This window comes from Lissotriton helveticus, chromosome 10 (assembly GCF_964261635.1).
Source record: "Lissotriton helveticus chromosome 10, aLisHel1.1, whole genome shotgun sequence".
Classification (NCBI taxonomy): Eukaryota; Metazoa; Chordata; class Amphibia; order Caudata; family Salamandridae; genus Lissotriton; species Lissotriton helveticus.
Window position 1 is genome coordinate 237,274,914 of NC_136071.1, and position 23,882 is coordinate 237,298,795.

At 44.7% G+C, this 23,882-nt stretch overlaps 1 protein-coding gene across 1 annotated transcript in view; it reads left to right on the top strand.

Annotated features, from left to right (window-relative positions):
* Positions 1-23,882, top strand: part of PEMT (phosphatidylethanolamine N-methyltransferase) — a 1,176,780-nt gene that overhangs the window by 390,984 nt on the left and 761,914 nt on the right. The window contains exon 3 of the mRNA XM_078665209.1: positions 5,004-5,119. Coding sequence (XP_078521335.1) covers positions 5,004-5,119 — 116 coding nt within the window. The remainder of the gene's footprint in view (positions 1-5,003; positions 5,120-23,882) is intronic.

A 23,882-nucleotide genomic window follows, 5' to 3' on the forward strand; every position in this document is an offset into this window, starting at 1 on the left:
GCCCCTCCCTGGGGTGGATTGTGGGTGTTTACACAAAATCTTTCTCCAGGAGGACAGAAAGGCCGCTAAACACCATTGGAAAAATATTCTCATAAATAAAATAAGATATGGTGGGGGTGGCTCACCTAGGCATTGTGCTGTGCTTCTATCTCAGAACAGATACATAAGGTAACATCCTCCACTCTGCACACAGGAAGATGGCAAAATGATTTTTGGGTGGGGAGCACTAGCCCATTGCGCGGGGGTCACTCCCCTCCCTCAAAATCCACTCCTTGATGGTCTAGTTGGCTTTCTGTCCCCCATCAGGGGCAAATTGAAGGAAAACACCTCCTTTCTGCCCCTGACGGGCGGCAGAAAGACTGCTGGGGGTTATTTGAGGGGGTTGGGGGATAGGTCTAATTCCTGGGTGAGCTACCCCCACCCTTTTATTCTCGTATAAAAATCTCTGGTATAGTGGGCTCTCTTCCCCCGCCCCCAGAGGGGAGATTTGAAGTAACATTCTCCAGTCTGCCTCCAGGGACAGAAAGACTTTCGTGCCTGGGGGACGAGGTAGCACTACCCCATTGTGAGGGGGCCACTCCTTCCCTCAAAGTCCACTCCCTGGCGATCTAGTGGCCTTTTTGCTCCCCTCCCGCTGGAGGGTAGATTGGAGGAAAACATCTCCTTTCTTCCCCCGATGGGGTGCAGAAAGACTGCTAGGGACCTTTTGGGGGGTGGGTGGCTAGCCCTGATGCCTGGGAGGACCGCCCCCACCCATTTGCCACAAAAAAACAATCCCCGGTGTCTAGTGGGGTTTTGGCTCCCCCGGAGGGGGGCACATTGGAGGTAACTACCTCCAATCAGCGTCCGTGGGGGGGCAGAAAGACTTTTGGGCCTTTGAAATGGGGGAACACTAGCCCATAGAGAAAGTGCTGCTCCACCCCTCTAAATAAAAAGACCCTGGCATTCTAGTAGGTGTATCCCGGCTTGGGGAACGCCCTTCTACGGTAATCCCCAAGCAGGGATCCACTAGGAAAAGGTATCATTGAAAAAGGGGAGATACTCCCCATTCCAATGATACCTCTCCCATATGAATTAATACTGGGAGGCTGAGATATACTCCAGAACAACGATGCAATGAAAGTGAAGAGATCCTTTTCCTTTTCTCTGTAATGATGTCAGCGTGCCATACCCGCCAATCCCCATTACAGACACACACAAAAACAACTTGTGAGTGCTGGGGGAGCGCTCGAGGCTGAAATTAATAAAAGGAAACCCCTCTGATGCTTGCACCTCCTCCGCACCAGTGCTCAGGTACTGAGGACGGCACCTGCACGTTCATAGCACCCAAGAGGTTAATGGCGCAACAAGTACAACAATGGAGGGCTTTGGCTGGAAAAAACCAAGCAGCGTCTCCTCAATATCCAGTGATTCTGGGCAAATCACTCAATTTCTCGGCATAAAAAATATGAATGTGAACTTTTGTAGTGCAACTGGTCCTCATACAAAAGCGCCCAACACTTTTCAGTCAGGTCGAGCTCGGCTATCTAAATATAAATAAATAAAAAATAGTACCTCAATTTACAACAGGAGCAGTGGACGGATACTAATGATATTAAATCAATCTGTACTTCATCCATGCTGCACACAAACAGCAGGAAATCACACAGTAAGTGACGCCTTGCAAGTGCTGCCGAATTAGAAGCTAGCCAAGAAGAGCAGTAGGGATTCCAACGAATGGTGAGTAACGGGCAGGCTGAACGCCCCTTTTTAGAGAGTTTATTATTATAAATTTTTTTTATACAATAGGTTGTTGCCAAGTGACAGCACTTGCATGCTGCCTGCAGGCTCAACCTAAAAATGGTAAACCCGTTAATGTTTTACTCTAGAACTCTCACTCCTCTCCTGATTTACCCTCTTACTTCTCATTGTGAAGTAACCCCATTGCTCTACATCCCCCAAAGGCACTATCTCCTCTAAAAAAAAAAAGAGTGCTGGGCCCTTCACCTGCCTCTACCTAGGGCCGTCCTAACAGCATTATAGCCCCATGGACAAAGCAGTGCACTGGGCCCGGCCCATACAGCCACTCACAGGAATAAAAGTGTTTAATTGAAAATGTACGGTTAAATTTTGGTCTGCGTGGGGCCCCTATGCTCGTGGGGTCCCTATGCTCGTGGGGTCCCTATGCTCAAGGGGCACCTACCCAGCGTGCCCATATGTTAAGATGGCACTGCCTCTACCTGCCATCTATCATCCTGCCGCTCTACTCAGAATTCCTTCAATGCCTTATTTCCAACAGGCTAACCAATTACCTTTCCTTTAAGAACTTCATTGGCCACTCTCCAGCCAGGCTTCCTAAATGGCCCCTCCACCGAAATCGTCCTCACTCGCGGTTCCCTCTTCCGTGTCCTATGTTTTGTTTTCAATGCTCTTGACAACTTGTTTCTTCTCAATGTACCTGGCTCCATGAGTAATCTAACAAACTGCTTTTTATTGGTGCTCCTACCTCCTTCTCTGGCTTCTTTAATCTGTTTGTGTCCACCCACAATTCTGTGGACATTCCTCAAAGCTCAGTTTTGTCAATCACTAGTCTCACTCTCACTTGGTAGCTCTTCCCATGACATGGTCATCTCTTCTTTTGGCTTCTCTTTCGAGTATACACTGATGACACCCGCATCTTCTTCTACGTCCCCTCTGTAATTCCTGACATCTACAAACCCACATCTGTAACTGCCTGACTGAATCTTCTCTGCATGGTACTGCACTGCCATCATCTCTGGATGGCACTGCACTGTCATCTCTGGATGGTCTATCACTGCCATCTTCTCTAGATGGCACTACACTGCCATCATCTCTGGGTGGCACTGCACTGTCATCATCTCTGGATGGTCCATCACTGCCATCTTCTCTAGATGACACTGCACTGCCATCATCTCTGCATGTTACATCACTGCCATCCCCTCTAAATGGCACTGCACTGCCATCATCTCTGCATGTTGCATCACTGACCTCATCTCTAGATGGCACTGCACTGCCACCATCTCTGGATGGCACTGTACTGTCATCATCTCTGGATGGTCCATCACTGCCATCTTCTCTAGATGGCACTGCACTGCCATCATCTCTGCATGTTACATCACTGCCGTCCTGTCTAGATGGCACTGCCATCATCTCTGCATGTTACATCACTGCCATCCTCTCTAGATGGCACTGCACTGCCATCATCTCTGCATGTTACATCACTGCCATCCTCTCTAAATGGCACTGCACTGCCATCATCTCTGCATGTTACATCACTGACCTCATCTCTAGATGGCACTGCATTGCCATCATCTCTGCATGTTACATCACTGACATCATCTCTAGATGGCACTACACTGCCATAATTTCTTCATCATATAACACTGGCATCAGCACAGGATGCACTGTTATCATCTCTTCATGGCACTGCACTTACATCATCTCTGCATGGCAATGCACTGTCATCATCTCTAAATGGTCCATCACTGCCATCCTCCCTAGATGGCACTGCCATAATCTCTGCATGTTACATCACTGACCTCATCTCTAGATGGCACTGCATTGCCATCATCTCTGCATGTTACATCACTGACATCATCTCTAGATGGCTCTGCCTTGCGTTCTCTAGATGGCACTGCACTGCCATCTCTAGATGGCACTGCACTGCCATCATCTCTTCATGGTACATCACTGCCATCATCTCTGCATGTTACATCACTGACATCATCTCTAGATGGCACTGCCCTGCCATCTCTAGATGGCAGAGATGGCACTGCACTCCCATCATCTCTTCATGGTACATCACTGCCATCATCTCTAGATGGCACTGCACTGCCATCATCTCTTCATGTTACATCACTTACATCATCTCTAGATGGCACTGCCCTGCCATCTCTAGATGGCACTGCACTGCCATCTCTAGATGGCACTGCCATCATCTCTTCATGGTACATCACTGCCATCATCTCTAGATGGCACTGCACTGACATCATCTCTGCATCGTATAGCACTGGCAGCAGCACCGGATGAACTGTTATCCTCTCTTCATGGCACTGCATTGCCTTCAGCGCCGGATGCCACTGCACTGCCATAATCAGTGCACGGCACTGCATTGCCATCAGCACCGGATAGCAATGCAGCCCCTTGTTTTCCAATCAGTTAAAACTGATACATCCATTTCTTTGCCTCTACCAACCTCCCCCTCTCAGGTCCTCTCATCCTTCTCTGGTCATCCTCACTTCTTTCCCCAAAGCTCTAAAACTAGGGGTGCTCCTTGGTTTCCCAGTGCCATGAGCTGCTTTAAATCCACCACAGGCTGAGCAGCATGGTATCAGCTGCTCAACCTAAAAGCCCAGCCAACATAGAACATACTCTCCAACACTGTAAAAAACATAATTAATGACCTTATATTGCGTATGCTGGACCACAGCAACAGTTTGGCAGGGTTCTCCCTAACTATGCTGTTTCTACCACTGATAATGACATGAACTTTGCAGCCAGACTGCTCTCCACCACCCCAAGCCAAAAGAAACCCACATCCCCAGTTCCACCTAAATATTTGCTGGCTTTCTTCAACCAGCAGAAGAACCCAGGTGCATCTCCTTACACCTACCTTAAAAACAGGAAATGGTATTACCCACTTACCTCCCCTACATTCTCTCCTGCCACATCCCACCCAGAGTTCTGCAGCGTAGTACCTCCTTACAGTAAGTGCATATATGTTTGTATGTAAAGATAATCGACTGTGTTCCCTGTTGATCCTCCCAATCAGTGGCCCCCAGGGCCCTTACATAAATCTCAAACATTTTTGGCCTTTGGTAACCACTACAACTGACTATTTCCCTGTGTAACAATCGTGTTGTTTTCTGCAGTGATTCTGTCTGAAATGCTACATCTACTAAATTAAAAAGAACTAAATAAATAAAGCTACGATAGCAAGTATCTGAATGCAACCAGAGCCTCCGGTCATTCACATTGCTGTCTTTCTTTATTTTTCCACATAGGTTGCAAGATGGGAGCACAAAACGCGAGTTCTTACCAGCCTCTTTGGGTCTCCATACACAGCTTGCTATTCTTTAGGAGCTGTTATTATCATGATTGGTTGTTTAAGAAGTTATTGGTAAGTGATGTTTTCTGTAAGTAAAAATGCAACTGTGGAATTATGTCCGAAAAGTTTATTAAAAAAATAGGCTCATACCAATAATTTACTTTAAGTGAAAATGGGCATCAGTGACGGGTAGGATCCGCTGGCAGGTGGAGATGAAAGGATAGTTTGGGTGTGCTGTGAAAAGCTCCTTGCAACAGGCAATCACTCTTTATATTTTACCAAATTAAGGGGCTCATTATGATGGAGGATTTTCCGCATCCTCCGGGCCGGCGGAAACCACCGCCGGCCCGGAGAATGCGGAAAATCCTCTGCGGACCCACCAAAGACCCACCGCCACATTAGGATGGCTGGTGGCTCCTGGTTTCAGTCCGCCGCTTTTCCGCCGCGGTTGACTTACAACCGCGGCGGATAAGCTGTAACATGGCTGGCGGTGTCTATCAGACACCGCCAGCCATATTAGGATGGAGTAAAAAGTATGCTTTTCCACGGCGGCTTTTCCGCCGTGAAAAAGCATACGGACCTTCACTTCGGGGGCCCGTTGCGGGCCCCCTGGGTGAAGGGGGGGTGGGGGGTGCACATTGGGGGTACCTATGGTACCCCCCTGCATTTGCGTGCACAAAGCGGCAGGCACCGCGCGGTGCCTGCCGCTTTGTGCACGCAAATGCTGTGCATGCATTTTTAACATTGCGGCGGGTGCAGCTTGAAGCTCCATCCGCCGCAATGTTAAAAATAGAGGATGTGACCGCCACCCTGGCGGTCACATCCTAAACTGTATGGAGGGACCGCCGCTGCCCCTGCGGACGGTCCCTCCTACTCTATGGTGGCGGACGGACTCAAGTCCGTCCGCCATCATAATCGGCCCCTTAATGTTGTATACCCGGTACACAATGAGAAACCACTGCGAGGTGAAGCACAGTTATTGGCTCTGGGTACCTTGGGTTCTTGGTAAACCTACAAGTCCGATATATCCCCACAACCAGAAGGGTCCACCGGATGTAACGGTATATCGATTTTAAAAATCTGCCATACTTAGAAGAAGTTACAAGTCAAAACATAGGCATTAATTAGTTATTTCAACTCAATTTTAACATGTAATTCAACTGTTACTTACTATAGGAAAACCTTAAAGGATCTACACAAATGACCCCTGGGTGAATTCAGAATTTTGACTGCTTTCTGAAAAGTAGTCAAAATTCTGAATAGCTTTCCGGAATCCATTACTGGTTTCAAACCCCTTTCTACCACTAACTGGAAGGAGGATCAAAGCACAAACTATCGGTAAAATAGGCTATGTCCCAGTAAAATGCCAAAACTGTGTAAAAAATAAAGTGTTTTTTTGGGAGAAAAGTCTGCCTGTTTCTGAAAGCTTGGAAGATTGTGAATCTGTTTATAGGGGAAAAAAAGCAGACGCTTTAATCTTTAGCACATTTTTTCCCATTTTTCTCCCAAAACCAAAATGTAGCTGTATTTTGCCTAATTTCACGGTCCCTTCCAGGGGAATCCACAAACCCTGGGCACATTTAGAATCTTCAAGATGTTGGAAGTAAAGCACACAAATTTAGCGCCTGAATACCTTATGTGGGCACAATGTTATGGGTGCCTAAGCGTGCACTACCCCAAATAGCCAAAAAAGGACGTGGCAACGGGGATGCCTTGTAGCAAAAAGATAAGGGAAAAAAACTGTTTTTCAGGTCCCAGCAGCCACAATTGGCTGCTGGGCCACTCCTTTCCCCCAAAAAAGAGTTATGGTGTAATTTGTTATTTTTTAATTTATCGCTCCACTATTTCAGAACAATAAATGGAGTGATACATTTAAAAATGAAAAAATAATGCATATGTGATGTTTTCCCATTTTCACATCAAAGCGCGACATGTATATGTGTGAAGGCCATGTATATTATATGGACCACTTTTTTGCCTATGTTGCACAGCATCAGAAAAAAAGTGTTTTTTCTTGATTTGTCAATGCTGAATAGGTGTGCATAGGCAGTGGCAAACAATGTGACCTATTGACTTTATTAACCGGTTTCGGTGCCAAGGATGTAATGGTTACGTCCTCGGCTGTGGCGCTGGTGTGCCAAGGATGTAACCATTACATCCTCGGTGCACCACCGCAAAATCCCTCGGCTGTAAACAGCAGAGGGATTTCCTTTTTATTTGTTTTGCCTCTGGAGGTGGGGAAGAGCTTCTCCAACCTCCGAAAGCATTTATTTCCAATGTAATGAGGATCGTGTGGAAGCGCGCTGACGTCATTACATTGAAAGTGAAGCTGAAATGAGCCAATCAAACCCCCGAGCACCAAAACACACGGGAGAGGTATTGTTGGAAAGGGAGGGCCGTTTTTGGTCCCTGACTCAGTGGCCATCTAGGAAAACCTACCAAACCCAGACAGTACTGAAAACTATGAGAGGGATTGGTCGTGTACTGCTTAGAGTTTATCCATATATGATGTTAGAACGTGCTCCTTTGGATACTCCCCGCTTGGAGTATATGAATCAGAAATAGTTGCACTGGCACCCTACGGTGCGAGTGTCTCCTAGGGCACTGTCAATTGTGCTGAATAAATCAGCCAAGTTAAGACTAATAAAGTTTTCAACAAGATTTTGTGTAAAGTCTCATAAGTATTTTATTTATACTTGTAGCTTTTTCTGTTAATCACTCTGAGCTTTTTTCCATGTTACAATAATCTTTATGCTCCATGTGCAGTCATCATCCAGTTAATTTTCAAAATACACGAAAAATTACATTCCTTTTCCAATGCATTTCACAGATTCCCTTGATGAAGGCCTCTAGGCCGAAATGCATTGGAAAAGGAATGTAATTTTTCGTGTATTTTGAAAATTAACTGGATGATGACTGCACATGGAGCATAAAGATTATTGTAACATGGAAAAAAGCTCAGAGTGATTAACAGAAAAAGCTACAAGTATAAATAAAATACTTATGAGACTTTACACAAAATCTTGTTGAAAACTTTATTAGTCTTAACTTGGCTGATTTATTCAGCACAATTGACAGTGCCCTAGGAGACACTCGCACCGTAGGGTGCCAGTGCAACTAGTACTGAAAACTAGACATCTGGGGGAGTCCAGGGAGGTGTGGCTTGTCTTGCTTCCCCAAGGTTTTCTTACCCAGAATCCCCTTCAAACCTCAAATTTTGCTGAAAAAATCTAATTTTCACCATATTTCTGTGTGGAAAAGTTGTGGGATCACCGGGTCGACCTACATTTCTGACCACCCAGCATTTTCCCAGGTCTCCGGATAAAAATGGTACCTCACTTGAGTGAGTTAACCAAGTGATCAAGCCACACAAGTCACCACATCCTGGATTCCCCTGGGTGTCTAGTTTAAAAAAATGTACATGTTTGCTAGGTTTCCCTAAATGATGGCTGAGCTAGGGCCCAAAATCCACAGCTAGGCACATTTCAAAAGTAGGGCTCGTTTTCTGTGAAAAAATGGGATGTGCCCACGTTGCGTTTTGGTCCGTTTCCTACGGTGGGTCTACCCACACAAGTGCGGTATCATTTATATCAGGAGATTTGGGGGGAATGCTGGATGGGTGGAAGTTTGTGGTTCCCCGCAGAAAATTCCAAAACATTCCATCAAAGAAATGTGAGGAAAATGTTGACAAAGGTTGAGCTTTTCAAGGGATTCTGGGTAACAGAACCTGGTGAGAGCCCCACAAGTTACCCCACCCTGGATTCCTCGGGTGTCTAGTTTTCAAAAACGTACAGGCTTGCTAGGTTTCTCTAGGTGCCGGCTGAGCTAGGGCTCAAAATTCCCAGCTAGGCACATTGCAAAAAAAGTGATGTGTCCATGTTGCGTTTTGACCCATTTCCTGTTGGGGCATTAGGCCTACCCACACAAGCGAGGTACCATTTTTATTGGGCAACTTAGGGGAACACAGAATAGTAGAACAAGTGTTATTACCAGTTGTCTTTCTGTGCATTTCTGCCTACCAAATGTAAGACAATATGTAAAAAAGAAGACATTTTGAAAATGCTCCCTAATTCACATGCTAGTATGGGTACTCACAAATTCAGGGATGTGGAAAGAACCACTGCTTCCAAACTCCAAATCTTGTTCCCATTTGGGAAATACATAGGTTTCCTTGATACCTATTTTTCACTCTTTACATTTTACCAAATTAATTGCTGTACTACCGGGGCACAAAGAAAAAACATTGCAAGGTGCAGCTCAGTTATTGACTCTGGGTACCTCGGGTTCTTGATGAACCTACAAGCCCAATATATCCCCGCAACCAGAAGGTTCTCGCAGACATAACGGTATATTGCTTTAAAAAATCTAGCATAGTTAGAAGAAGTTACAGGTGAAAATGTAGGCACAAATGGCTGTTTTTTTCAACTCAATTTCAATATTTTTTTATTTAAACTGTTACTATCTATAGGAAAACCTTGAAAATCTACACAAATGACCCCTTGCTGAGTTCAGGATTCTGTCTTCTTTTCAGAAATGTATAGGTTTCCGGGATCCATTATTAGTTTCCCCCCATTTCTACCACTAACTGGAAGGCGGTTGAAAGCACAAAAAGTAGAAAAAATAGGCTATGTCCCAGTAAAATGTCAAAACTGTGTAGAAAATGTTGGTTTTCTGACAAAAGTCTGCCTGTTCCTTAAAGCTGGGAAGATTGTGATTTTAGCACCGCAAACCCTTTGTTGATAACATTTGCAGGGAACAAAACAGAGACTGCTTTCTGCAGCACTCTTTTTCCAATTTTTCCCCAAAAAGCCAAAATGTACCCGTATTTTGCCTAATGTCATGGTCCCCTCAAGGGGATTCCACAAACCCTGGGTACCGTTATAATCCTCCGGTTGTTTGAAGATAAGGACCCATATTTGGCTTGGATACCTTATGTGGACAAAAAATATGGGGGCCTAAGCGTGAACTAACCCAAATTGAGGCCGGTAGTCCAAACCATACCATCCTACCTCCAAGATAGTAAAGTTGTCCTTAATATGTTGAAATATTACATTTTTTATAGTGCACCAACCTTTTGATCGGATTTCACTTGGAGGCATTTTACACAATCATCCCCCTGAAAGAAATCCTATCAGTAGTATATGTCATTCTTATTTAAACTTTACATCACAGGACTGAGTTCCTGTGTCCAATAATGGTTACGACATTTCTCTTCATGTTGTTGCTAGCCATTCAGATCACTCACTCCTGTGTGACTGGTACCGGTCCTGCAGTTCGAAGGCGAACAATGGGGGGTGGGGGTGTGGAGAAAGCCCTCTCTAACAGTCAGAATGCTCTTGTTTTCAAATTTACTGTACCACAGGACCATCACTGGACCAACTGTACAGCTATTGCTATATTTTGAACCTTAATTTCTCGATAACGGCTTAACATATTTACGTAAAATCTCAAAAACTATGGTATACCAAATGTATAGCTCAGTAATCCACACAATGCAATGTTTAATAATAGTGATTGTTATAAAACATTTAATACATTTTATTTCTTTTAACATATTTTCTATTATTGCATTTTGTGGGCTGAAAAATGTTAAAAGAAACAGTCAGAGACATGTTGTTATTTAAAAAAAAAAAAAAACATGTCTGAGTTAAAAAAAAAAAAATCATTTTCACCCCACAATAATAAAAACAACCGCAAGAGGGCCCCACATTCTAGTTGCAAAGCATAGATCTTCAGGTAGGAGTGTTTTTGAAAAATATAATTAAGTACTCCTGGGGTCCTGGATTCAACGACAAAGGAGGCTTACTGTTTTTTTAAAATGTTGCTTGGGGGCTGCTGCACTCCCTGCAGCCCGCCTGCAACACCCTTTTTAATAATGATTATGGTGACATGCGGGCCCCCCTCCACAAGTCTTTACTGGGCCAGAGGAACCCATTTCTTGGGGCCAGTGGCGTCACTAGGGGGGAGCGGGGGGGTGCGGCCCGCACCGGGTGACACCAACACATGGGGTGACACCAATCTGCCCTGCAGCCTCGCTTCTGCTCTCACCTTTACTGTCGCTCCCTGTGCAAGCTTGTTCCTCATGCTGTTCACACTCGCCAGCGTCTCGCAGGAGACCTGCAATGCTTGACTACACTTTTCTTTGCTCACAAGGCAACTCTATAGCAGCCTAGCTCATCTGAGGGTGCATGGTTTCCTTGACAGAGATAGGGAGCTAGAGGGAGTAAGAGAGAGAGAGGGAGCTAGAGGGAGCAAGACAGAGTGAGAGGGAGCTAGAGGGAGTAAGACAGAGAGAGAGTGCTAGAGGGAGCAAGACAAAGAGAGAGGGGGCTAGAGGGAGTAAGAGAGAGAGAGAGAGAGGGAGCTAGAGGGAGTAAGAGAGAGGGGGCTAGAGTGAGTTAGACAGAGAGAGAGGAAGCTAGAGGGAGTAAGACAGAGAGAGGGAGCTAAAGGGAGCAAGACAGAGAGAAAGAGGGAGCTAGAGGGAGTAAACCAGAGAGAGGGAGCTAGAGGGAGCAAGACAGAGAGAGAGGGAGTAAGAGAGAGGGAGCTAGAGGGAGTAAGAGAGAGAGCGGGAGCTAGAGGGAGTAAGACAGAGAGAGGGAGCTAGAGGGAGTAAGACAGAGAGAGAGGGAGCTGGAGGGAGTAAGACAGAGAGAGAGGGAGCTAGCGGGAGCAAGACAGAGAGAGGAAGCTAGAGGGAGTAAGACAGAGGGAGAGTGAGCTAGAGGGAGTAAGACAGAGAGAGAGGGAGCTAGAGGGAGTAAGACAGAGAGAGAGGGAACCAGAGGGAGCTAGAGGGAGTAAGACAGAGAGAGGGAGCTAGCCAGAGAGAGGGAGGTAGAGGGAGTAAGACAGAAAGAGAGAGGGAGCTAGAGGGAGTAAGACAGAGAGAGAGGGAGCTAGAGGGAGTAAGACAGAGAGAGAGGAAGCTAGAGGGAGTAAGACAGAGAGAGGGAGACAGAGGGAGCTAGAGGGAGCAAGACAGAGAGAGAGGGGGCTAGAGGGAGTAAGACAGAGAGAGGGAGCTAGAGGGAGCAAGACAGAGAGAGAGGGAGCTAGAGGGAGTAAAACAGAGAGAGGGAGCTAGAGGGAGCAAGACAGAGAGAGAGGGAGCTAGAGGGAGTAATTGAGGGAGAGGGAGCTAGAGGGAGTAAGAAAGAGAGAGGGAGCCAGAGGGAGCAAGACAGAGTGAGAGGGAGCTAGAGGGAGTAAGACAGAGAGAGAGAGAGCTAGAGGGAGCAAGACAGAGAGAGAGGGAGCTAGAGGGAGTAAGAGAGAGAGAGGGGAAGCTAGAGGGAGTAAGACAGAGAGAGGGAGCTAAAGGGAGCAAGACAGAGAGAAAGAGGGAGCTAGAGGGAGTAAAACAGAGAGAGGGAGCCAGAGGGAGCAAGACAGAGAGAGAGGGAGCTAGAGGGAGTAAGAGAGAGAGCAGGAGCTAGAGGGAGGAAGAGAGAGAGAGCGGGAGCTAGAGGGAGTAAGACAGAGAGAGGGAGCTAGAGGGAGTAAGACAGAGAGAGAGGGAGCTAGAGGGAGTAAGACAGAGAGAGGGAGCTAGAAGGAGTAAGAGAGGGAGCTAGAGGGAGCAAGACAGAGAGAGGAAGCTAGAGGGAGTAAGACAGAGGGAGAGTGAGCTAGAGGGAGTAAGACAGAGAGAGAGGGAGCTAGAGGGAGTAAGACAGAGAGAGAGGGAACCAGAGGGAGCTAGAGGGAGTAAGACAGAGAGAGGGAGCTAGAGGGAGAGAGGGAGCTAGAGGGAGTAAGACAGAGAGAGAGGGAGCTAGAAGGAGTAAGACAGAGAGAGAGAGGGAGCTAGAGGGAGTAAGACAGAGAGAGGGAGACAGAGGGAGATAGAGGGAGCAAGACAGAGAGAGAGGGAGCTAGACAGAGAGAGGGAGCTAGAGGGAGTAAGACAGAGAGAGGGAGCTAGAGGGAGCTAGACAGAGAGAGGGAGCTAGAGGGAGTAAAAGAGAGAGAGGGAGCTAGAGGGAGCAAGACAGAGTGAGAGGGAGCTAGAGGGAGCTAGAGGGAGTAAGACAGAGAGAGAGAGAGCTAGAGGGCGCAAGACAGAGAGAGAGGGGGCTAGAGGGAGTAAGAGAGAGAGAGAGAGAGAGCTAGAGGGAGTAAGAGAGAGGGGACTAGAGGGAGTAAGACAGAGAGAGAGGAAGCTAGAGGGAGTAAGACAGAGAGAGGGAGCTAGAGGGAGCAAGACAGAGAGAGAGAGGGAGCTAGAGGGAGTAAGACAGAGGGAGAGTGAGCTAGAGGGAGTAAGACAGAGAGAGAGGGAGCTAGAGGGAGTAAGACAGAGAGAGAGGGAACCAGAGGGAGCTAGAGGGAGTAAGACAGAGAGAGGGAGCTAGCCAGAGAGAGGGAGGTAGAGGGAGTAAGACAGAAAGAGAGAGGGAGCTAGAGGGAGTAAGACAGAGAGAGAGGGAGCTAGAGGGAGTAAGACAGAGAGAGAGAGGAAGCTAGAGGGAGTAAGACAGAGAGAGGGAGACAGAGGGAGCTAGAGGGAGCAAGACAGAGAGAGAGGGAGCTAGAGGGAGTAAGACAGAGAGAGAGCTAGAGGGCGCAAGACAGAGAGAGAGGGGGCTAGAGGGAGTAAGAGAGAGAGAGAGAGCTAGTGGGAGTAAGAGAGAGGGGGCTAGAGGGAGTAAGACAGAGAGAGAGGAGGCTAGAGGGAGTAAGACAGAGAGAGGGAGCTAGAGGGAGCAAGACAGAGAGAGGGAGCTAGAGGGAGTAAAACAGAGAGAGGGAGCTAGAGGGAGCAAGACAGAGAGAGAGGGAGCTAGAGGGAGTAATTGAGGGAGAGGGAGCTAGAGGGAGTAAGAAAGAGAGAGGGAGCCAGAGGGAGCAAGACAGAGTGAGAGGGAGCTAGAGGGAGTAAGACAGAGAGAGAGAGAGCTAGAGGGAGCAAGACAGAGAGAGAGGGAGCTAGAGGGAGTAAGAGAGAGAGAGGGGAAGCTAGAGGGAGTAAGACAGAGAGAGGGAGCTAAAGGGAGCAAGACAGAGAGAAAGAGGGAGCTAGAGGGAGTAAAACAGAGAGAGGGAGCTAGAGGGAGCAAGACAGAGAGAGAGGGAGCTAGAGGGAGTAAGAGAGAGAGCGGGAGCTAGAGGGAGGAAGAGAGAGAGCGGGAGCTAGAGGGAGTAAGACAGAGAGAGGGAGCTAGAGGGAGTAAGACAGAGAGAGAGGGAGCTAGAGGGAGTAAGACAGAGAGAGAGGGAGCTAGAAGGAGTAAGAGAGGGAGCTAGAGGGAGCAAGACAGAGAGAGGAAGCTAGAGGGAGTAAGACAGAGGGAGAGTGAGCTAGAGGGAGTAAGACAGAGAGAGAGGGAGCTAGAGGGAGTAAGACAGAGAGAGGGAGCTAGAGGGAGAGAGGGAGCTACAGGGAGTAAGACAGAGAGAGAGGGGGCTAGAGGGAGTAAGACAGAGAGAGAGAGGGAGCTAGAGGGAGTAAGACAGAGAGAGGGAGACAGAGGGAGATAGAGGGAGCAAGACAGAGAGAGAGGGAGCTAGACAGAGAGAGGGAGCTAGAGGGAGTAAGACAGAGAGAGTGAGCTAGAGGGAGCTAGACAGAGAGAGGGAGCTAGAGGGAGTAAAAGAGAGAGAGGGAGCTAGAGGGAGCAAGACAGAGTGATAGGGAGCTAGAGGGAGCTAGAGGGAGTAAGACAGAGAGAGAGAGAGCTAGAGGGCGCAAGACAGAGAGAGAGGGGGCTAGAGGGAGTAAGAGAGAGAGAGAGAGAGAGAGCTAGAGGGAGTAAGAGAGAGGGGACTAGAGGGAGTAAGACAGAGAGAGAGGAAGCTAGAGGGAGTAAGACAGAGAGAGGGAGCTAGAGGGAGCAAGACAGAGAGAGAGAGGGAGCTAGAGGGAGTAAAACAGAGAGAGGGAGCTAGAGGGAGCAAGACAGAGAGAGAGGGAGCTAGAGGGAGTAATAGAGAGAGAGGGAGCTAGAGGGAGTAAGAGAGAGAGCGGGAGCTAGAGGGAGTAAGACAGAGAGAGAGGAAGCTAGAGGGAGTAAGACAGCGAGAGAGGGATCTAGAAGGAGTAAGAGAGGGAGCTAGAGGGAGCAAGACAGAGAGAGGGAGCTAGAGGGAGTAAGACAGAGGGAGAGGGAGCTAGAGGGAGTAAGACAGAGACAGAGGGAGCCAGAGGGAGTAAGACAGAGAGAGAGGGAACCAGAGGGAGCTAGAGGGAGTAAGACAGAGAGAGGGAGCTAGAGGGAGCTAGACAGAGAGAGGGAGCTAGAGGGATTAAGACAGTACCTAGCGCCATACATTGCCGACAGATGTGGTCCATGCGGTAAGTCGTGAGGGGGTGACACCATGAGTTACCCGCACCAGGTGACACCAACCCCAGTGACGCCACTGCTTGGGGCTGTATTAATGTATCAAGGGGAAAGGGACACGCAGCCTCCATGCCAAGGAATACAAGATACTAAGTAAAATTCCAGCAAACCGGTTCCAACCATATTTAAACAGACTAATCCAGATTGATCTATGTGGATTTATACCGACACGAAGCACATCACTAAACATACAGAGATTACACCATATAATGTCTTCAGATCTTACTCCTTATCAGCAAGCTGGATGCGTCGCATTAGATATGCGGCAGCCATTTGACACACTGTCCTGGGAATATATGTTTAAGGCCATCGCTCACTTTGGTTTACCCCCCGATTATATTAAATGGGTGTGTTTATTATATGAAGCTCCGACGGCCAGGGTCAGGTCCGGAAAACATATCTCGCGAGAATATCATGTCTATAGAGGCAAGCGACAGGGCTGCCCCTTGTCCCCAATACTATTTGTATTAGCGCTGGAGCCACTAGCAATGAGGTTGCGAGCAGAGGCTTCCCAGAGCGGTGTCCCGATTAATACTTCCACACATTTGGTATTGGCATACGCAGACAATTTAATTATTTATGTGATGGGCCTCCTGGGAGGAATAGACCCAATGCCGAGAATTTTTGCTGACTTCGAGAGGATTTCTGGGTTATCAATTAATGAATCTAAATCAAACGCTTTCTTCTTTCATGGTCAGCCTCATCCGGACACTGTTCTTTTTGGGAGATTAACCTTACAAACGGCTGCACACACTTTCAACTACTTGGCATTAATATATATTGCTCCCACGTGGACATGGTGGAGGGTAATCTTAGCAAAGCTATTAGAGGGATACGATCTCAGGTGGCTTTTTGGACTATGCTGCCTCCCTCAGTCATGGTTAGAGTAGCAATATCTAAGATGGTGGTGCTTCCACGCCTTTTATATTATTTTGCAAACCTGCCGTTGGCGGTGCCCCCGTCTATTTTTAGCACCCTGGATACTATTCTGTTGGACCTTCTATGGGGAACGGGACGTCGCAGAATAAGCCTTAAGAAACTACAGATAGATACGCGAGGGGGTGGTCTGGGTGCACCGGATTTTAAAGCCTATTAGTATTCCTGCCAGTTGCAATGGCTATCCGACTGGACGGCAGGGCGTAACTTGCAGGAGATTGGCTACACCACGAAAAACCTGGAACAGGGCCTTCTACATACTTTATTAGGATATATGACGTTAAAACGCATACTTTTACAACGCATACCGTTACAACGGGACTTTTACAACGCAAATACTATTACAACGCATGTATTTACAACGCATTTTTTTACAACGCAGGTACCTTTACAACGCATACCATTACAACGTAAGTATTGGTAAGTATATATAATTTTTTTAATTGTATATTATTTAAAATTATTTTTATTTAATGTAATTGTATTTAATTTAATTTATTTTAATTTAATTTAATTTAATTAATTTAATTTATATTTATTTTTATTTTATTTTTTTCTTGTACCCCTTTATCTAAAATTCCCAAAACTGACCCTAAACCCTAAAAATACCCCTTTACCCAAAAACTGAAAACTGACCCTATACCCTAAAAATACCCCTTTACCCAAAAACTGAAAACTGACCCTGAACCCTAAAAATACCCCTTTACCCAAAAACTGAAAACTGACCCTAAACCCAAAAAATACCCCTTTACCCAAAAACTGAAAACTGACCCTGAACCCTAAAAATACCCCTTTACCCAAAAACTGAAAACTGACCCTAAACCCTAAAAATACCCCTTTACCCAAAAACTGAAAACTGACCCTGAACCCTAAAAATACCCCTTTACCCAAAAACTGAAAACTGACCCTGAACCCTAAAAATACCCCTTTACCCAAAAACTGAAAACTGACCCTAAACCCTAAAAATACCCCTTTACCCAAAAACTGAAAACTGACCCTGAACCCTAAAAATACCCCTTTACCCAAAAACCCAAAACTGACCCTGAACCCTAAAAATACCCTTTTACCCAAAAACCCAAAACTGACCCTGAACCCTAAAAATACCCCTTTACCCAAAAACCCAAAACTGACCCTAAACCCTAAAAATACCCCTTTACCCATAAACCCAAAAATGACCCTGAACCCTAAAAATACCCCTTTAAAAAAAAAAACTAACATATAACATTTTAAATATAATTATATACTTACCTATACTTACGTTGTAATGGTATGCGTTGTAAAAGTACCTGCGTTGTAAAAACATGCGTTGTAAATAAATGCGTTGTAATAGTATTTGCGTTGTAAAAGTTCCGTTGTAATGGTAGTGCGTTGTAAAAAATGCGTTGTAATGTGTGTTTACCACTTTATTACTACCGCACAGCAAAACTCTCCTGGCCTTACCGCCACTGCTGAAAACTGCACTGGACCGTTGGAAGAAGGCTTTGAACTATACATCCAGCTGCAGTCCTTACGCAGGTAACATCCCGCTGGTGGGGAAACCACTAGCAAGCGGCAGTTTGACGACAGAGGTGCTCTGGCCGTGGTTGGACTCAGTGGTGGACACGATTGGGTCACTCTTTGGAGGTAAGACACTTATGGAACATGACAATTTTATACAAGAAACTGGGTTTCCCAATACCTTGTACGTTACACATGCTGTGCTATTACGCTATGTCAAAAAGCAGTGGTCCCCTGACCGGGTAGAACCCCAGACACATGAACTAGTTAAAGCGCTTTATCTTATGGGCCAGGGAAGCCTCCTCATTAAATGGTTGTATTTGAGTATTCGCGTACATGTGAGATTTCCCCGGTGATGGATATGGGATGGGAGTTCACGGACAGAGAATGGGCAGATATCTTAGACTACCCCAGGAAGATTCCACGAAATGCAAAGTTTAAATTCATACAATGCATGATTATACACAGAGCCTATCTGACACCACACAGATTGCTAAGGATGTATCCGTCCACTGCCCATCTCTGCCCTAGATGTCAACTGTTAGATGCCGACCTACTCCATATGTTACGTGCATGCCAGGGACTGAGAGTTTTTTGGGGAAGAGTGGTGCAAACACTTGCGACTGTTACCCACCTTACTGTAGGCGTTCGACGTTGGAGTGCTTACTTGGCCTCCGTAGACGCAGACCAGCATAAAAAGTACAGTTGTGTTTTCTAGATTTGGCGTTATTGATAGCAAAAAGATCCATTACTATGCGTTGGAAATCAGCTAAAGCGCCTTCATTACATACATGGCATAATGAAGTAGTTAGGTGGGTGGGGGCGGGAAGTGCATCCCTGCGTAGGGAGGAAGCCAGGGGACTCTGGAAAAATCCAGTATCATTAGAATGGGATGTAGCACTGGAGGCCTTCAAAGGAAGTAGCCCATATGGTATATCGGATGTTCCACAATCGCAGTGAGTGGACACAAATCACAGGCAATCAGGAATATAGCCAATTAATTGGGGGAAACCTCTGTATGCAGAATGAGGTTTGCCTCACTCAGGATGCTGGAAGAGAGGTAAATATGACTCAGGAGCTATCATAATCAGAGCCCAGGGAGGGATGGGGTGGGTATAGAGGGAAGGGGTGAGTTGATGGGTTGCAATTAAAGCACTGTAATTTATGTTATTGATATAATTTCATGCAATAATATGTACCATATCGGAGATTTTGTTCTAGACTACACAAATGGAACGACACTGTAATTTGTATGTAGAAATCATAAACAGATGCTTCTTGTATAACAACTGAATTATGATGAAGAGTTTTAGTAAAATGGGAAACCCCAATAAAGTTTGTTTTTAAAAAAACTTGGATTTAATATGGGGTACACTTCTGTTGCCCATTCTTAATATATGATTTGGTTGCGAATTTAATGTGCTTTCCAATTTCAAACGGCAATACATTAATATTAGTTATTTATTCTTTTTATTTTTTATTTTAATGTAATTTTTAACTTAATAGTGTGTGTCCTTAAAATTGTCTTTCATTTAAACTGTTCCTTTAATTTTGAATGCATTTGCATTTCCTTAACATTGTCTTTCATTTAAATTGGTTTTCGATGATTTGGTTTCCTCCAATGTGGTTTCTCAGTTGTAATTTGTCCATGTATTCACATAGATCATCTATCTCTGCCGCCCTTCTACTCCTTTCTTTATCCCTCAACTGTGGAGTTGCTCAAAAGGTCCCCTCCCTAATGTTTATCTTATACCTCTACCAGAGCTGATCTCTTCCTTCATCCTAAACTACTACAACTATGCATAAAACAGGCAAATCATGCTAAAGCGACAAAGCCAGTGTGATTCCTGTGACATTGACAAATTCCTCTGGTGGTAAATTATGACATGCAAATGAATTACCTCAAAATAAACACAGTGACTATGTAGCTATACCTAGTGGAAAATGGGTTACCTATCACATGTCCATTATCTGAACAAAATAACTTGTCCCACCAAGTTACCCATCACTCCAACTAGCTAATCTAGTAAACATGGATGCAAACATCCCTGCGATTCAAGTTACAAACGGATCCTTTTACTTGATGAATGCTCAAGTCGAAGCTTTTCATACCTAAGCTTCCACAAAAAGATGCAAGCCACCATCAATTTAGCATGGTAATGTGGATAACGCCACGCTTTATATTGGTACACCCACCAAGTAATCCAGAAACCACAGAGCAGCTGTAAGAAACATCCTTAACCATATTATACAGTTGACCGTTTCCCCTACATTTTGGTCTTCACATTGGCTGGCTGCCACTATATGCGTAATTCATTGTGCCATACTCTATATTGACAACTTACAAAATCATATAGAACATAAAAAGTACATGACTCAGAGAACCAACGCTCTCATATTCGCCTTCAGTCAACTGGCAAAAAAGTTGAAGGGTCCATCATATAAACCACTGCTAGCGGTGATGACGGCGAAAATCCTCCCCTCGATAACATATGCCAGTGCTGCTTTTCATGGTGAAAACTCAGAGATTTTAAACCAACTAACAGTTTCTACCTATAAAAAAGTATTTCGGCTGGAACGGTCGGCCTCACCGGCACAGGTTCGTCTTGAATTCGGCTTAACAAATGAAATCATAGGGAGAATGTATTCTACAGTAAAACTGGTATCGGCTGAAACGGAATGCAGCCACATCACCAATTAATGAAGCTCTTTGGACCGAAGTAGATGATGATAGAAAATCTCCTTATAATCAATACTTATGTAAATCTCTCTCAATAACTTGTACAACTGATTTATGGAATAAAAATCTGCCATACCAGTCCTTCAAACAAGCAATAAACAAAGCAGCTAAAATTCACTCATTACAAATTGATAAAAATATCTTCAGGTTAAGGTCGCACGCTTGGATGGTGATTAACAATTATAAGTCACTTGCGCCTGCTTCATACTTGAATTTGACATTTTCAATTTACTTGAAAAAGCAAGTAATGGCATTACGTTTTGGAAAATTACCATCCATAGCGGGCCAGCCAACCTGGGTGCATATAGGACCTAAATCATGTCGGCTCTGTGATTACCACAAAGAAGACTTTATTCATGTAATCTGCATATGCAATAAACTTTAGAACAAACGAGCCACCTTGCTCAGACAAAGTTTTAATGTGAGAGGCACCAGGTCCTGTAGAGCTGCAATAATCGCGTGTCTAAATCCATCAGACCCACAACTGAATGGTAAATTGATCAAATTCCTCAAAGTTTTTGATTGCTTTGTTAACAGGGTCGGAACTCTGGCAGTGAAAAATGGACAAGAACTTGGCAACTGATTTTAACAATGAAATTTTATGAGTGTCTAATAGAGATAAAGTGGACATATCGTTTATTCTCTTTTAATTTGTTTTGTATATACACGTCTTTTATATTGTTATGGTTTTAATTGACCAAACAATAAACATTTACTTACTTACTTACTTACTTACTTGTGCCATTCATTGTTCAGTTCCTCGCTAACTTCCACAAAAAATTGTACCTACCACCAATCCATAACTCATCGATCTAGGATGGCCACTCCTCTTTGTCTCTTCCTTCAATACATTTTGTACTGGAAGCAACTCCTTCTCAGTCCAAATGGCCAAGATCTGTAACTGAAGGCACACATAAAACTAACTTGCAACCACCTTAAATTCAGGAGACCTTTAAAAACCCGTCTAATCCCACTTTTATAACTACCATTTTATAATCAACCTTAAAAATGGTAGGTATTATAACGGTATCTATTATCACATTATGCCCTTTAATCCTCAAGCTTAAGTGCTGCATTAACACACCGCGTCCAACAGCGTCCACACGGGTCAAGATACAGCTAATCTCCTGCTTATATGTGCACTCTAAAAGGAGCACCAGGTACTTCTATTCAAATGAGAGTGCTTCTGAACCCCCTCAGTTTATGAAGTTCTGTATAAATGAACAATGCACTATATGGCAATGCATTCCTACTGAACAGAAACACAAGGGACTCCAGGAATGTATTGGTCTTTATAGCCATTTCGGTGAACCATAGCTTGAGTCGCTATGCCATAACAAGCATTGTCCGCTGTTATGAAAGAAGCCCATTGGGTGGCTCAGATCACAGTAGCGATGGATGGAAACACTTGAATCAATCAGAACCACTGGCAATTACCTTGAGTTTGTTTGTGTCATTACAAGCCGTTGCCGACCAATGAGGTGCCAGTGAGCCTTGTTGCTGCCCCAAAAGGGACGGTTCTGCCTGTAATACTAGACTGCATCCTCTCCAACCTGGAACAAAAGCAATTCTCCGATATTCACACATGTAGATTTGTGGCTAGAAGTACACAGGGTCCTACATGTGAGCAGAATCCTCACAGAGAGGAAATGTACCAATGGCTAATGTGAGAGGTGGATGAGAAAGAAAAGAATGGCAATGCCACAGCTGTGATGGAAAAATACTGGATAGATTTAGCAAGCAGTGATTTCTGCGAGCTTCGTTCCTTTTTATATTGTCTGGTACAAAATAGGTTTGAAAAACAGAACATCTATTCAGAACAAATTATGTGTGCAGTCCCAGTGTCCTCAGATGGTTTGTTCTATTTCTCCTTAAATGTGCTGCTTTTAACCAGCTGTGCAGAGCACTCTGCCAGTCCAGGTAATTGTATAATAAATTAAGCTTTATAAATCACATTGTTCCACTGGATTCTCTCAAGGTAATGCATTCAGTGCTAGTTCATTTGCTTTTTGAAAGCAAATGAGTATTTTTATTGAATCATGTAAAGTTGAAGGTTAGAAGCAGAGCATCCTAAGCTCACACAAATGTGGAATTGGACAAGTCCTGCCATGAAGCTTCCCGTGGTGCAGGAATAAATGGCGTTCTGATGGACTCTTCACTTGTCCAGTTATGGTGAAAGCCTTGCAGTGATAAACGCCCAGCTATCTCTGGTGACGCTAGCCCAGTAGCTGACTCCTCTGATGCTTAAAGTCTTCCTTTTCTTGCTTCTCAGGTGTTCTAACAGTTCAGTCTTAGCCCCTGTCCTTCTCATATTCTGAACATTAAACATGTTTTGCTCTTACACTGCTTCTTAGTTATAGAATGAAAATGTGTTTGCATATTTTTTTTGAAGGGATGTCTGTCTCTGCCTGCATGCATGTAAGGGCTGTGTGACTAAAGGGTTCTAATGGCAGTGGGAGTTTGTGTGGCACCTCATTCTGCTGTGTTTATGAATGAGATTAGGCACGTGTAACCTGTTTTATGTCGGGAAATCACATGCAGAAACATCATCTTAGTTGATGGCCTTAGTTTTACAAATAAGAACATTCTACCCTCTAGGGGCAGAATGTTCTAATAGCCTTAACATTTTTAAGGCTCAGAGGAATGAGTATGTTTGTCATGGCAGTTAAAGTTGATTCTTGGACCAAAGTTAGTAGTGAGTAAAAATGACTGTATTAGCGCAGTGCTCGTATCGAGCTCTATAATAATTGAACACACTGAGCGATAATTGAAAGTTAACATGTGTTTCGCAATTTATACAATCTTAATCTCACTTCATCAGGGTTTTTGTGTAAACAAACACCATTTAAGAAAGTAACTATCAAAACAAGATCAACTCAATGAAAAATGATAACCAATGAAAGATAAAACATTTAAATAAGAACAGCCATGGAAAATGGATCAAGCCCTTATGTCTATTAATAGGAGTAAGATCCTGCAACCAGGCCCTAAGAATAATTAAAACAGACACAACACAAACAATAGTATTTAGTGTTAGCCGATTCCTCCACTCAATCTATTTTCTGAGGAGAAAAAAAGGCCAAAAGCTGTAATGCTAAAGAATTAAGTCTATATGATCAAATGTGCTTTAGAAATGCCATAAGGGCCGTTGGTATTTTGGTATTGTATTGTGCTCAGAGGAAAAATTTTATTGGGGAAATTTATTTTCCATGTTTTTATTTTTCTCTTTTAACTCATTTATGTTTTAGCCACACTAAATGTAACCAAAAATGTGATCAAAAATGTGATCTAATGTATATTATAATGAATTGTGTTG